Source organism: Fukomys damarensis, unplaced genomic scaffold (genome assembly GCF_012274545.1).
Source record: "Fukomys damarensis isolate Sample0158 unplaced genomic scaffold, DMR_v1.0_HiC HiC_scaffold_39, whole genome shotgun sequence".
Taxonomy (NCBI): domain Eukaryota; kingdom Metazoa; phylum Chordata; class Mammalia; order Rodentia; family Bathyergidae; genus Fukomys; species Fukomys damarensis.
Window position 1 is genome coordinate 59,925,468 of NW_022900951.1, and position 16,969 is coordinate 59,942,436.

The 16,969-nt window shown below is 37.6% G+C and overlaps 1 protein-coding gene across 1 annotated transcript; it reads right to left on the reverse strand.

Moving 5' to 3' along the window:
- Positions 1–2,995: 2,995 nt before the first annotated feature.
- Positions 2,996–4,533, reverse strand: Magee2 (MAGE family member E2). Its single transcript, XM_010608042.1, is given in 7 exon segments — positions 2,996–3,199; positions 3,202–3,275; positions 3,278–3,629; positions 3,736–4,028; positions 4,031–4,117; positions 4,120–4,371; positions 4,374–4,533. Coding segments are annotated over 7 exon segments (1,422 nt in total).
- Between the last annotated feature and the right edge of the window lie 12,436 nt (positions 4,534–16,969).

Below are 16,969 nucleotides of genomic sequence, written 5' to 3' on the forward strand. Positions count from 1 at the left end.
TTAGTACTAAGTTGATGCTTGAAGGACAGAGAGTACCTGGTTATTCCTTGGTATTCAAAGGAAAGGAAGTGATCACAGAGAGACTGCTACCCTTTTCTTCACCATAGACATGTGCCCCACAAGTCACACTTATCATTTTTGCAAAACTGCACATGACATCTGTGACACTGACCTATTTCCTATGTCTCTTAGGCATTCTGAATAGCTCTAGACAAGTTAGGAATTCTATCAGGTAACTATTCCTTCAGCATTTTAAATAACATCACTAAAATCTTTTGGAAGCCTGAAATGGTTGTGATTGACTCTCCTTTGGATGAAAATCAGCAGACAAGGCTGGAGGTTTACAGAGGAGTAAACTGGAGAATAAAATAGGGCAGAGTAGGGGAAAAGGACAGAAACACATACTCTACATTTAGACAGCTGCCATGGGGTTCCAGTGATGTATCAAAAAGTGCCAGGAGAGATTTCAGTTCATTCTCCTTCTCCTTCTGAGGGTTATCAACTGACTTTCTACCCTAGCTATATATTTTGTGTTCAGAAAGTCAGAAAATTTGAGTTGGAACATAACACAGGTCACGAGGAAGGCTGCTTGCACTTCAAGGTCAGCTGTCATTGACTGGCTCTGTGACCTTGGACATATTGGTTAAAACAGTTTACTGTACTATCAAACAGAAATATTAAAGTGCTTCCTCACAATATTAGTGGAAAGATTAGAGCTAAGCATGTGAAAAACCCAACACCGTACTTGGCACATACTTATTTAGTAGTACAACAATTGGCAACTTTACCTTGATGGTGCCATACCTTGTCCTTGGCAGGTTTCTCTCTACTCGAGTCTGCAGGAGAGCTGATGTGCTTGAAGACTAAGAAACTAACGCAATGCAAAAAGCTAGAGCAAGAAAAACTGGATACCTTAATTTACTTGCTACCTTCCCTTCCCCTACTCCACAAGTATACATATATTTAGAGTCCAAGGAGGCTGAAAAACTGAAACTTTGCAATTTAGTGTTCAGGGAAGACCACACTTGAAGGCCCCAGAGTTTGAGCTGGATGCTCTCCTACTTCATAACCTCACCCCCACTCTATTTTACAGAACTCCTTCAGCTTGGACTTTTCAGTTATTAATTTTCTCCTTAACAAAACTCCTGCCCTTAGCCTATAGTTCTTGGAATGCTGGAGATCACTGAGATGCGATAGAGGTTGTATCACCCTGGCAACAGTGAAGGACGCTACACAGTGGTATTCACAAGCTGCTCTAATTAGGCTTCTGTATCACAGCAGGTCAAACATGGGGGCCAAAAGTGTTTATCTTTCCTCTCCATTTTCACTCCCCCAGCTAGAAGTTGTTCTCTTCTGGAGGCTGAAAAATGTGAGGATGTGCCCTGTCACCTCACAGTAGCTATCTATCCTTTTTCTTTGGCATCTTTTCTCCCCCCAAAACCATCTTCTTTATTTTAAAAAATGTGAGGGATGTCTTTGGACTCTCTCCTGTAATGAGGTGACAGTTAAGGGTGGTCTCTGGTGATTCAAAGTATGTAAAAGATCAGAAAGCTTACAGGTTTCAAGGATGAGGAAATAAATCTGCACTCTTCCTACCCTATTTAGTGGTGACTTCCCATATGATACCCACCCCAGTGCCAGGTGTGCCTCTCAGAAATTATTACCTTCTGGTTCTGTAGGTAACATTTAGGGAGAATGGAAAGCTGGTTTAGAAACTGTGAAAGGAATCAGCATGAAGAGAGACAAAATACTAACACTCACCTCAACAGCTTGGGTGCTGAAATACAGAGCACCAGTGGAGTATGCTGTACAAAGTTTCTTTACAAAATTTCTTCAGGTTGAAGATCCAAGTCAAGCTGCCTTCAGGAAAGCCGTAAGAGCATTCCCTGAGGATATGGCTCCCGTTAATGTAATAGCTACACATTTACCGCTCCTACCCTCTCCTTTCCTGAACTTAATATTGTCTACTTTCAAGTCTCCAAAAACCACTTTGCACACTGTCCCTATCTTCATCAACATTCCTTCCTCTCCCCAATTTCAAGTCTCACAACTGATATCATTAAGGCACATCTTGTTCCAGCCCTCCATCCTTCCCATAACTTTCCCTAATCATTCTGTATCTCGTCCCCTTATTCACACTCCTACACCTTTTCCACCACTGCTCAGACCCCACTGCATTCTCCACTGTCTCCCCTGGCACCTAAAGTTGTAAACTATTCCTGTGGATTCCCATAGCACAAATGTACCTGATTTTCTTACCCCCAGTTATATTACTTGCCGCAGCTTGATGTAATTGATAGCTTACTTCTATCGCTCTTCTCCCTTAAACTCTGGGACTGAGATAGGTCTTCTTTAGTTTTTTTGTTTGTTTGTTTGTTTGTTTTGGTTTTTTGAGACAGGGTCTCACTATGTATTTGAGACTGACCTAGAACTCATTATGTAGCCCAGGCTGGTCTTGAACTCACAGCGATCCTCCTGCCTCAGCCTCCTGAGTGCTGGGATTACAGGTGTGTGCCACCAAGCCAAGATATCTAATTCATTATGCTCTTATCTTTCACTACACTCTGGAACAGTAAGGCAAATAGCGGTCTTTTTCACACAAAAGTAGACACAAAAGAAAGGCAATCACAAATTAGAGGTTTTATGTTTATTTCTGTTGTGCGTGTTTTTGTGTTTTATTGTAATTTAACTTTGGCATCTAAACATTTTACTGATTATTTCAAAGACATGAATATTGCCAATATATTTTACATAGATATCTGAACTTTTAAACTGAAACAAAAGTCAGGAAATAAGCAATTTATAAATGCTGATCATGAAATTAATTTAAGGCTGTATTAGAAGGAAGGAAATGCTATTAGAACTGGAACATCACATAATATATACTTGCTACTACCAGTGTTTCACAACTTCTTATTTTGGATCCCAGTGTCCATTTCCCCAAGATCCCTTTAACAGATACTACTCAACTGAAGTAACACATCTTTCCAAGACTTTACATTGAGCCAAAGAATATGGCAGTTGCCTCAGATCTGACAATGACCTTCTCACCTTCCACAGGATCCTTATATTGCTCTGGCCAATCCTGTGATCCCTTTCCATGAAGTCTGGCCATGTAATTCAAGGCTTTCATTGTGATGGTTTCTAGGTGACCTTGAAGACCACACAGAAGCTCATACTCAACTAGATCAGAGTAAAAAAAAGTGGTCTGCATTCTAGGTTTCACTGTTTCATAAGCTTCCTGGTGATGGAATACTTTCTCCCTACAATCACATAAATCTCTGTAGCAAATTTCAGATATTGGCCTCTTTCACATGGATGCCCATCAGGAAAATCAAATCCAGGATTAGCATCACACACTCCTGAGTGGTTCTCCCCAGACTCTCTACCTTTACTTGCTCTTCTTCTAATTCTGGTTGTTGGACAAGGAAGTACATGTGCTCACTGGTGTTAACCTCCATCAGAGAGAACTCATAGAACAGATCAGGAATTAGAGTAGCTTGATTGAGTATATTTGAGAACACATCCTTGAATTCTTTGCCAGTATGAGCCATGAGTTCATCCTGATTTATAGGTAGCAACTCTTTAGTGACATTAGTGGCCAACTTTAGCAAATCCTTCACAGTGTCCTCTCACAGAACTCCAAGCCAACAGCCTGGCTTTTTTTTTTTCTTTTGTACTGGTGATCGAACTCAGGAACTCATGCTTATGAGGCAGGCAGCAGAATCACTGAGCTAAATCCCTCGACCAAGCCAGGCTTCTTTCTTTGGCTTTGCCCCCTTCCTGATCTTTGCTATACTCCTCTGGCCAACTCTGGGGTTCTTCATCATGAGCTTCCACCACAAACTTCAATGCTTCCATCTTTGGAGTTTCTCTACAGGCTCCATACCCCCACAAGAACTCAAATTCAAAGGGATTCATGCTTGGCGCCAAAAATCACATATGCAAAAAGTCAATAGTGAGGAGGTTTCTTGTGTTCCAAAAGAGGATGTTGATCCTCTGAATCATATCCAATATATCAACCTTAGCAGCAGATCCCAAATGAAGGGCTCTTTTTCCTAGTTGCCATTCAGAAGGATGTGGCCTAGAACCAAGGCCAGGAGAACTTCCTTTGCCCTAAGGTCTCTACTAGTCTATCAGTAGGCTGGGGACCCTGTTTGTTGATTAAGTTGTTGGCCTGGGAATCAAAAACCCTCAGGTTCAAACTAAAGACATGATCTACGTGAGCCAAGGCTTGTCTGAGTATCTCTGGCAATTGATCTGAGTATTTTCTGAGAAACTCTAGCATTTCTGACTGCTGGACAAAACCTTCAGTTTGGATTTTCATTACCATGAAATTCACCAAAGCAATCCGTCTGTCTTCTATGTGGACCTGATTGTCAGCAATTTTCATGACTGCTCCTTGATGAGAACCTTGATATCATTCAAGTCTAGGGCAACTTGAGTGCTGGCATCCTGCAGGTTGATTGGAACCTTAAGACCCTGGGGGTCACCAAATACTAGCTTGGAGGTAAGGAGGGCATGTGCAGGCATTAGTAACCTGTGTTTCACCCCTGCCTTGTTATCATCTGCAGTGGTCTCTTCTTTGACTGCATATATGCTCACTTACCAGAGACACAGCTCCAGGAAACAGGAGCAGGAAGCCATCTGTCTGAGAGACAACAGTTAGTGTCTTGGTACCTTGGACCAAAGCCAAAGTCCTACAACCAGGAACTAGGCAGATAAAAATTCACAGCCATAAAAGCACAATCTTGTTATAAAGGCAGTTGGAAGCAATAAGCACAAACTAGGAGGAAGCTTACCCAGGTGCATTCAGGTTCTGCAACATAGTGTACAGGCCCTGCTGCCATTTTTCCATTCCTGCCTCTCACTTTTTCAGGGGAGGCATGGCTTGTCCAAGTGGTTGCTGATGGACTTTAACTTATAGGAGACGTGTACTTTTAAAAAGTCATGGGAAGCTGGTTCTTTGATGATGATTAACTTTTTCAAAAGCCATTCTACATAATTTTTGGGAAAATCGTTTCATAATTAAATTATTCTTGGAACTGTCTAAGGCCCAATGTCACCTTGCTCACCAGCTGACTCTGGTATGTGGAAACATAACTCCTCACAAGCCAAGACCTCAGTGGTCCCATGATACTGTGATGCTCAAGGGCATAGTTCCATCATCTGAAGACATCCAGATTCTTGGAGAACTGAGTAGTAATTAAAAAAAGAGAAAGGTTTCACCTGGGGAAAGGACAAATTCATTACTAGCCTGCTATGTCTTCCCACCTACTATTATAAGTATGCTTTGCCCTTTTCACTGTCCTCATCAACATAAGATATTCATCAACATAAGATTATTGCTGCCCTCAGAGTCACTGGATACTCCCTCCAATTATTGTGTATACCCAATAAATAATGACTAGCTCAGTATCTTTTATCTTTCCCACTCTGGCACTGACCTCTGAGGCCCCCATGTACTACAAAACTATGTCTCTATTGTGTTTATTTCTTTATCCCTCACCACCCTCCTTTCTAGGAAGATCAGAAGATTGATCAGCCTCCAACAGAACTTGAATTTTTTTTGTGGAATATAAAGCACCATGTTAACAGACAATAGACAATTCAGAGAGAAGGAGGATGTTAATGATAAAGATTATAGATTAATTAATGCATTCACAAACTCAACAGATATTTCTTTAGCATGTGCTACATGCCAGGCACAATGCTGGGTATTACAGTTACATCATAGGAAAAATATAATGATGGCCTCTTTCCATGTGGCACTTACATTCTAGGGTAGATTCTGTCAGGTAAAAAAGAGCCAAAAACAAAGACCTAACCAGATCCACTACAAGCCTTTATTGTGGAGACAGGCTGTCTCCAATCAAAGGAGAGAGAGCAATATGGCAGAACAGAGAGGTTCTTTTGTAGTACTGGGGTGGGGCTTGTAGGAGCTGTGATGGAGTTAAATGAGGTAGTATTAAGGGATTGGAGGAGTCTGTGATATTACTAGGAGGGGCTTGTGACATCACTGGTTAATTGGAGGTAGCAAGTATCTGGTTACATTTTGATGGGAGAAGAAGCTTCATGGGAAGAGGAAGGCTGTCCTTTGGTAAGTGGGAGAAGCCATCTTTTTAGGTGAGAATCAGGGCATTATGGGAAGGGGAGTAATGGCCATTTTAAGGTGAGGAAAATCTAAGAGATTCCAACGATATTGAAAACCACTCCTTTATGGAGCACAATGTGACAGGTACTGTTTCTGATGCTTTTGTTCTTTTCATATTGATATAGGTGAAGAGAGGTAACTCCCAAACCTACTAGATATCTGAACTATGAATTTGTGTTCTCTAAAATTGAAGGATAAATACCATGAACAATGGAAGTTAAGAAGAAGAAAATTTTATTGAGAGAAAGATAGCTTCTAAGAGAGAGAGAAGGGGGACCAGAAAATGGGTTGCCCACTCATCCAACTTCTCAGTTACTTAAATAATACTGATCCAACAAGAAATCACAAGGTGCACAAAACTATAAACAACAATAAGATTATGACAAGTATAGTTGCTTAGATGATATTGATTAAATGAGGACCAATGGGGAAACAAGTCAGGTAGCAAGTGTACAAGGAATGAGCAAGGATTTTCAGTGCTAAAGGGTGGTTCAGATATCTATCTTGAAAGATCTTGGTCCACCACCCAGGTGATTGATACCTATTTAGAATATCAATCACTGCTATTTATCCTATGTTGGTGTGGTAGTTTCTCTCCTTTTACAATGCTGGACTTTAGTGAGTGTATCTTGATTGAAATCCATGTTGGCCTGTCCTGGGTTGGCCCTGTCTAGCTGCCTACAAGATATCTAATTAATGTACCCATCTGCAGTAATATTAAAATGATATACTCTTAGCTATAAGATAACTACTGTTAGCCCTTACTTTAGAGATAAAGTGCATCCGGAAGGTGGATTTACTTGTTCAAGGTCAGGCAGCAACAAGTGAAAGAGATAAGATTTGAATCCTAGGCTGTAAGGGTCTCAATTATAAGTACTTTTTATCACATTATGTAGATAGATAAATTAGTTAGATATCTTGTAGGCAAGTAGACAGGACCAACCCACAAGGAGCCAATATGAAGGGCAGTCAAGGAGCCAACATAAGGACAATCAAGGCTCATTCACTGAAGGCCAGCATTGTAAAAGGAGAGAAACTATGACACCCACATAGGATAAATAGCAGTGATTGATATTCTAAATAGGTATCAATCACCTGGGTGGGGGACTAAGATCTTCCAAGATCCATGACCCACCCCTTACCTTTGAAACTCCTTGGTCATTCCTTGTAATTCTTTCTCATTCTTTATACACTTGTTATGTTACTTGTTTCTCCATTGGATGCCCACTTAATCAATATTACCTAAGCAAGTACACTTATCATAATCTTAGTGTTCGCAGTTTTGTCTGCCTTGTGATTTCTTGTTGGATCAGTATTACCTCAGAGACTGTACTTGTAATCTTACTACTTGACTATAGTTTTGTCCCACCTCGAACCCTCCTCACTTCAAAGCCTTGCCCCATAAAACACCTTGGAGAAGTTGGGTGAGTGGGCAGCCCATTTTCTGGGCCCCCTTCTGTCTCTCTTAGACAGAAGCTTTCTCTTAATAAATTTTTCCTATTCTTAACCTCCATTGTTCCTAGAATTCATTCTTCAGTTTTAGAGAACACAAACTCATACTTCAGATATCTAGCAGGTTTGGGAATTAATCTCTACCCCCTATGTCAAGATCCTGACCATCAAGGACTATTTGGTCCTACTTATTAAATCCTATCATTAGATCCATTAAAATGGATCACATAGGCATTCTGCCATCTCCAGTGCCAGAGGGCCTGCTTGGCCATGTCCTCCCCTGCAGGCTCCTCTGCCACCATCTTCAGCACCAGAAATGTAGCTCATGGGCACCTCCGAGCACCCCCCCAACCCCAACCCCAACTCACACTTTCAGACCTCCTGATTGTGCCAGTCTTTGGAACTACTCTGTAGAGGCAGAGGTGGTCACAAAGAGTATTTTCTGGTGCTTTCAACTTTGAACATCTTTAAAGAAGGTGTGGGGGAAACCTATAGTAGAACTGAGTGGAGTTCAACCCCTCAGGAGGTCGGGGAACTCAGTCAGGGCCTTGCAGCCTGAAGTCAGTATGTGTCGTGGGGTTCTGCCACCAGCTAGCTGAGATCAGAGGACTTGGCTCTGCCCATGGCAGCGCATGTTGTGTATTATGACAGCAGTGACATAGTCTGAAGAGGCCCTTCAAACTCATTTTTTTCTTTCTTTTTTTCATTCCACTCTGCAAATTCTTTTTTTTTTTTCTGTCTTCATTCTCCAACTCAGTCTCTTGCTTCACTATATTATCCTTCATCTCCCTTTTTGTTTCTGCTCCTGTCCTAACTCAGATTTCTTCTTTTATTATTTTTTTCTCTTTTCTTTATGTTCTTTTCTTATGTTATTCTACCTCACTCAAGGGTTATCATACTTCTATTTTGTTTGTTCATTTGAATTTAACAGTTTCCTGACGATTGTCTGTCCATTCTACATCTTCTGGCTTCATATGAAACCTTCTCTAATTCTTTTACTTATCTACTCCTCTTGTCTTAACTCTGTCTTAAGCCCTCATTCTGAATGGTAAATATCCTTACTGAAAAGTTTATTCACTGAAAACATATTTTGGATTGCTTCTTCGTTTTAATTTAATTCACATGGTTTGAAGGTGATAGACTGATGACTACTACAAGTGGTCAATTTGCAAATTGTGATTCATCACATTATGGTGCTGACTGTATCAATTAGGATAAAGGATAGTGAATGATTCAATGTGCTGTTTTATTCAGTATTATCAAAATGAGAATATCTATGGGTCATTAGAGACCCATGGGCTGAAGCCCAACTATATCAGGAAGATTTAAGTAATAACCTAAAGGTTAAACTAAGGACAACCAAACAACAATAGTGAAAATGAGAAAATGCTTAAGCAAGATGCAGGGGAAAGACCTCCAATTCACCAATGGCAAACAGTGGGGCCAATAAGGATAAAAAGTCTGACAGTGAATCATCAGGACACCCTGAACTGAAAGCACAGGAAGTAACAAAACTGATCAATCAGGCTTTAGAGAAATTTAAAACACAAGTAATTTCTCAGGTAATCATAGAGATGATGAGCAAAATGAAAATTGTAATTCAAGACTCTAGAACAGAAACTGAGAGGAAAATACATAATCTCAGGACCACGATAGAAGCCATAAAGGCCCATCATAAGAAAGAATTGGAAACAATAAATGCCCAATACAAGAAAGAAATGGAATCCATAGGAAAGATTCGAACAGATATCCAGGAGATCAAAAACTCCATTGACAGTGTTCACAAAAGAATAAAAGAGTCCGAAGATAGAATCTCAGAGATAGAAGCCAAAGGCCCATCATAAGAAAGAATTGGAAACAATAAATGCCCAATACAAGAAAGAAATGGAATCCATAGGAAAGATTCGAACAGATATCCAGGAGATCAAAAACTCCATTGACAGTGTTCACAAAAGAATAAAAGAGTCCGAAGATAGAATCTCAGATATAGAAGATAAAATTGCAGTCAGTGACCATGAAAAGAGAGGTCTCTTAAAAACAGTAGGTGGTCATGAGAAATTGATCCAACAACTCTTAGACGATGCAAAGAATAATAACATAAGACTGATAGGAATCCAAGAAGTAGCAGGAGAAAATGAAAATGACTTTAAAAAGCTGTTCACAGAATTAATTGTAGAAAACTTCCCAAACAGAGGGGTAGAATTTGACATACAGAGAAGTGAGGCATATAGAACTCTAACTAGCCGTGATAAAAAAAAATCTACACCTAGACATATAATAATTAAGATCCCAAAAAACCCAACAGAAGAACAAAATACTACAAGCAGTAAGAGATAAGAAACAAATTACATGCAAAGGAAAGCCCATCAGAATCACAGCAGACTTTTCAATACAAACCCTTAGGTTAAGGAGAGCCTGGAATGAGACATTTCAAGTACTAAAAGAAAACAACTTCCAACCTAGACTGATGTATCCTGCAAAACTTTCTTTCAAATTGGATGTGGAAATAAGATATTTCCATGATAAAGAACACCTGAGAAACTTCATGAATACCAAACCAGCACTACAACAAATTCTAAACAATATCCTATAAAAAGACAATAAAGGTAACAAAAAATGAGGACCAACAGAGCAAATCAAATAGGCAAGCTAAGAAATTAAAAGGAGAAGGTGAAAAAAACAAGACAATAATAAGTCAGTACATATCAGTTATAATCATCAATATCAATGGCCTCAATTCACCAATCAAGAGAAACAGACTGGCAGAATGGATTAAGAAGCAAAATCCAATAATGTGTTGTATACAAGACACACCTAGTGCAAAAAGAAGCCCATGGACTGAAAGTGAAAGGATGGAAAACAATTCTCTAAGTGACAGGAGCCCAGAAAAAAGCAGGGGTAGCAATCTTATTAACAGACAAAGTAAATTTCAAACCTAAACTCATTGCAAGAGACAAAGACGGTCACTACATCCTTGTGAAAGGCACAATTCAAGAGGAAGAGAACAAATAATTTATTTTTAATCTATTGAATATGTTAGAAAGCACATATGCTTCTTTTCTCTTTTCTTCTTTTTTTCTTTTTTCTTTTTCTTCCCCTGGTGCTGAGGATTAAACTCAGCACGTTGTTCTGGCTAGGCAGGTGCAACACTACCAAGCTAAATCTCAGGCTTTACATTTCATATTTTAAAAATTTATCAACACATTAATCCTTGTCTTTATATGTTGGTATACCAAATTGATGAGTTATTTTGGTTTTCATTTGCTTTGCTTTTTTATTTGAGAATTTCTGAAATCTGTATATAGGAGTAGTATGAAAATTATTAAGGTGCATCTGTCACTTTCCTCTTTCATCTCTGCTTTGTGCAAACTTCCATTTCTGTCACTACAGCTTGTTTGGAAATTTGTTAAAACAAATTTTGTTATGTTACCAATATATCTTTGTACCTATTTTCTACTGATAATGAATATTAATTTTAAGTAAATTTTATCATAACTATAATTAAATAAATGGATAATAAATCATTAATGTCATTCAGTATCTGGTACATATTACAAATTCTCCAACTGCCTCAAAGATGATATTTATCGTTCTCAAATCACACAAATCACAAACATTCCACACATCACTTCACTGTTTTATTATACCAAAGTATATATTGTAGAAAATCTGCATTGTGTATATGTGTGGGCGGTATGTTTTTACACACATGTGTGCACTATTAAATGAGAAACATGGTCATGAATGTGGTAGGATTTTGCACATTTGGCATATTGATAGTTTCTCTGGCAACCTTATGATTTCTCTAAATTACATGCTTGATTTAATTCATAGTCATTTGTTTGGGAAGAATATTACATATGTATTGGTGTTAAATTCTATCATTATGCTTATAAAAACATAATAAAAATAAGTATGGGATATAATAAAATAGAAACTGAAAAATTTGATCTTAAAAATGTGAATTCTTTTAGTTGCTTTTGGATTTCAAATATAAGTATATTGTTTCTGTGGGTAGTTTTGCTAGAAAATGTAAGTGGTACAATCAACAGGCATATGATATTTATCAATTAATGAAACCAAGGAGTTTATAAAGCATAAAATTTTGAGGACAGTTTCTCAACTATAATATGTAACTTTGTTTTATTTGTAATTACATTATTTCAAAAATATTATATGAAAAGAAAATGAGAAAGAACATATAATGTTTGAAGATCATATCAAACTAATAATGTATTTCAATTAGCAGTCTGTTTCATAAATTTTTGTTTATTTCATATCATTGTTTTGCTGTCATATATATGCACATTTGAAATTTTTATGTAGTATCTTCATGTCTTGTTGTCATGTATGTTTGCAATCTTTAATTAAAAAATAAGTAAAATGCATCACATAAAACAGATGAAAATAAATGCTCTCACAGACAAGGTAAGTCAATTAACATGTAATACAAACAAGGAACAAGCAATGAATTACAGTTTATATTGGGGTGTCTTGGATTAGGGGCAATTGCTAAGAAAGTCACAGAGTAGAGCTCTGAATGAGGAAAAGGGTGGAAAGTGTTCATTGTATGTAAGAGCATTCTATCCTTAGGAAACCCCACAGAAGAGGCCCAGAGGTGTGTTAGGATGGGTGAGGAGGAAGCGGTTCCCTAGAAGAAGGGCAAAAGAGAGGAACATCTTTGTCTCTTTTGACAGTTCTGAAAGAGTTCCAAAGGGAGTGAATGAGAGGAGTAGGGCTGATGGTGCATCCCCCGGGGTCAAGGTCTTGGACACAGTGGCCGAGGGGTCTCTCTGACCAAGTGCTTGGATTTTTGAGAAGTCCCTGCAGGGAGAGAATGAGAATGAGAAAGAGGACCTGAAGAGAGGGAAGCTGACCTGCCTACTCAGAGATCAGTGACCAATGTGGATGTGTAGTGTTGGCATTGGCAAAGGTGGCGTGCCCCGAGAAGGCCCTGGCTTGGCAGATTTGATCTGGAGGATATGGCAGAAAGGCCAATCGACCCCAACACTTGGGGGATTCTCACTTAATGAAACTGTCTACCTCCCAGATTTCAGCAGCAGATATATCAAGTAAAAGAGCCAAAAACCAAGACCAGACCAGAACCACAACAAATTTTTATACTAGGGACAATCTGCTGGGCTTTCTCCAAACAAAGGAAAGAGAAAGCATCATGGCCAGGACAGGGACAGGTCTTATAGGAGCTAGGGTGGGGTTGAGGAATGTGGGGGCTAGGGATTAGTGGAGCCTGTGACATCACTAAGAGGAGCCTATGACATCACTAGTTGCTAGGAGGTAGCAAATATCAGGTTACTATTTTGGTAGGGGAAAAGGGGAATGTTGGGAAGAAGAAGGTTGTCTTTTGGTAGGAGAAGCCATATTTTAATAGGGAATCAGGGTATTATGGGAAGCAGAAAGCTGATATTTTATGTACCAGCCATTTTAAGGCAAGGGAAATCTAACACCAATAATTAATAAAAAACATGGATCTCAAACACACAGACCTAATCCCTCAGTTCTTTAGAAAAAGAATGATGTATGCCTAATATGATCAGAAGAATGGAAATAAGGTTAGAGCAAAAATAAGAGAGTACACAAAAACGATTTAAAATTAATGAAACTAAGAATTACTTTTTTGAAAGGTAAATAAATTACCTTTTGTTATGCTAAGAAAGACTCAAGATTCAAATAAACAAATTGTAAATAAAATAGGAGACCATGCAACTGATAGCATAGAAATAAAAAGATATTATGAAAATAATATTATAAAGAGATATGTGCCAACAAAACTTGATAGCCTAGAAGAAATAGATAAATTTCTAAAAATATATAACCTACAAAGACTGAATCATGATACAAAGTCTGAATAGCTCTTTTGTCAGTGTGGCGATTGAGTAAATAATATTTAAAAAAAAAAACTTCCAGGAAAGAAAAATCAAGAACCAGATAGCTTTACAGGTAAATTCTTCCACATTTAAGGAAGAAATGATGCCAGTCCTTTACAAATTGATCCAAAATGTTGAAGAAAATTCTTCCTGCCAAATGAGGAAGGAACATTTCTAAACTTCCTCTCTGAGGTTAGAATTACTTCAATACCTAAACTAGACAAGGATTGTAAAAGAAAAGAAAACTGTAGACCAATATTCTTGATGAACTCCTAATCAAAATTCTAGAAATTGAAATTTTATGGAACATTAAAAGAATTATACATCACAACCAAATAAGATTCATCCGTGTGATGCAAGCATGGCTCAACTTATGCAAGGCTATCAATATGATATGTCACATTAACAGAATTAGGAAGGAAAATCTCATTAATATATCAATAGGTGCAAAGAGAGCATTTGATAAAATTCAACATCCTTCATGTTTCAAAAAGTGGTTCTGGCATAAAGCCAGATACATAAATTGTTGACAAAATAGGAAGCCTAGGAGTAAATCCATGCTTATATATGGCGAATGATAATTTGCAAAAGTGCCCATAATAAAAAAGTAGAAAGGATAATCTTTTCAACAGTGTAAGGAAAATTATATATCCATATGTCAAGGAAAGTAATTGGATCCTTATCCTATACATATTAAACAACTCAAATTTGCTTTAAACAGTTAATTGTGAAGTAGTGAAAGTATAAAACCCTTAGCAGAAAATATTAAGGTAAAGCTTCCTGATTTGTCTTGGCATTAATGTTATCAATATGAGACCAAAACTAGAGACAACAAAACAAAAATAGACAGATGAGACTACACCAAATTATAAAGCTTCTGCACAGCAAAGGCAATGATAGAGCAGAAAGGCAACCTACAATATGGGAAAATGTATTTGCAAACCATATTCTTAATAAAGGATTAATGTCCAATATGTAAGGAACGACTCAGTGGAAAAATTCAATAACATGTTTTTAAAGTGTGCTAAGTATTTGAATAGACAATTTTGCAAAGAAGCCATACAAATTAGCATCAGTAATCATCAGTAAGTGCAAATCAAAATCAAAAGGAGCTATCATTTACACCTGTTATGATAATCAGTATAGAAAAGAAATCAATAAAAGAAGAAAAGTATTGGGAGGTTGTGGAGGAATTGAAAGCTTATGAATGTATATTTGTTCAGGTTCTATGGGAAATAGCTTGGAGAAAGCTCAGAAAATAAAAAATAAAAGTATTACATGATTCACTGATCCTATTGAAGGGTTAAAATTAAGTACAGAGGGTCAGGAATTTAGCTCAGTGGTACCAAGCCTGATTTACAAGCACAAGGTCCTGAGTTTGATCCCCAGTACCCCCCCAAAGAAAAAAGTATGGAAAGATCTTACCTGTTCATAATACAGTGTCATGACCTTGTTCTAAAGATTATATATTAGGATGTTTGACACCCTGACACAAGCAAAAACTCCTTGTGAGCCTGGCCAGCTAGCACCCAAGGACAATTTCTTCCTTATGTATCTAGAAGAAGCAGATGTTTGTGCCCTCTTTCTTCACCTTCAAATAAACCATTTCTTTTATTTAAAAAAACCAGAGCATTAATAAATTGAAAGACAATTTCAGGAGGCCAAATATATTTGCAACTTCAGTAGAAGGAATAGAGAAAGAAATGAAAGAAGTAGTTGAAGAATAATGCTTAAATATTTCCCAAATTTGATGAAAGTAGAGCCAAGAAGCACAATAAGCAAAAAACATAAGAATAGTAAACCAAAACATAGCATAGCTATATTGTTCAAGATGAGTGAAAAGGAAAACTTAAAAGTATGCATGAGAAATTGGTTTGTGTGTGTGTGTGTGTGTGTGTGTGTGTGTGTGTGTGTGTTTTGGAATGCAGGACACATCTAAAGGAATAAATGCAAGGATAACAGTTTCATCAAACAATACAAACAGGAAAATAGTGCATCAATATTTTCAAGCATCATGATGATTAAATATTTTGTGTAACGTGGTTAGCTTATAATGTCAAGATATTCAGTCAAAATTATTGTGTATGCTTCTATGAAAGTATTATTTGGGATAAAATCAGCATTTTAAATGGTGGATTTTTAATAAGCCAGAGTGCCTTTTTAAATGTGGACATACTCCATCCAACCAATGGAAGCATTTCTAGAACAAAAACTGACCTTGCTCTGGCAGGGGGAGTTCTTCCAGCAGATGACATTTGGACTTGAGGTGTAACACTGGCACCTCCCCAGAACTTCAACCTGAAGAACTCAAGATTTAAAGTGCAACACTAGATATTTCCCTGGGTCTCTGGCTTACTGTCGTACTCTGAAGATTTTGATCTTGACAGATTTTATAGCCATGTGAGCAAATTTCTTTAAAAATCTTTCTCTCTGTATATCTCACACATATTCTCTCTCCTCCCCAACCACTTCTCTCCAAACACATGCTAATATGTACATCTTATTTGTTTGGTCTTTCTGGAAATCCTTGACTAATAAAGTTCTGAATGAGAGAAAATCTCAACTTACATTGTATAACCTAGCAAAAATATCTTCAAAAAAATCAAAGTGAAATGAAAAGAAGCTTTTCATTTTTTCTACATCAAAATGTAGAAGAATTTGTCATCTACAGATGTGCAGATATACACTATAATAATATTAAATGAAGTCCTTTGAGCAAATAAAAATTATATGAGGTAGAAATTTAGTTATACAGAAAGGAAAGAAGGATACCATGAGTAATAGCTGCATGGGTAAACATACAAAGTAATTTTTATTATTTAAATACCTTTAACATTTATTAACAGTAGTTTCTGATTTTTACTGGAAAGACATAGAGATGTGCAAAGAACATCATTCTAATCTGTATAAGAAAAGCACTTGATAAATGTAACTTGACAACTTTCCTTGAAGCTATCAGTGAACTGAGGTAAAAGACCAAATAACAAACCTGACTATGGAGGAAGGTACTTAACACACAAGAATAGGATTGGATCCCTGTGTGTGTGCACACCCTATGAGCCTTAGGAAGGGTAATACTAATATAAAATTTAAAAATAAATGTGGTTCATATACAAAATGAAATACTTTTAAGAAAAAGTCTGGGACTGAAGATGTAGTTCAGTGGTAGAGCACTTGCCTAGCAAGTGCAAGTCCTGGATTTGATCCACAATACTGAAAAAAGAAAGAAAACAAGAAATATTTCAAAGAGCTAAAAGTGGATTGTGGGCTAGTATGACAGCATAAAGGTAGGTCTCATGGATATCTATGTGGAATCCTTTCATTCAGATAGCCCACAGGGAAAACAGATAGATTGTACAAAACGTCTCCTGTTTCTATGTGGAAAAAAATAGCCATTACTGAAATTCACCTCGTCTGTCATGCATACTTCATCTGCACTATATAATAAGACTTCCTCTGTGAGAAAGTACACAGGTGG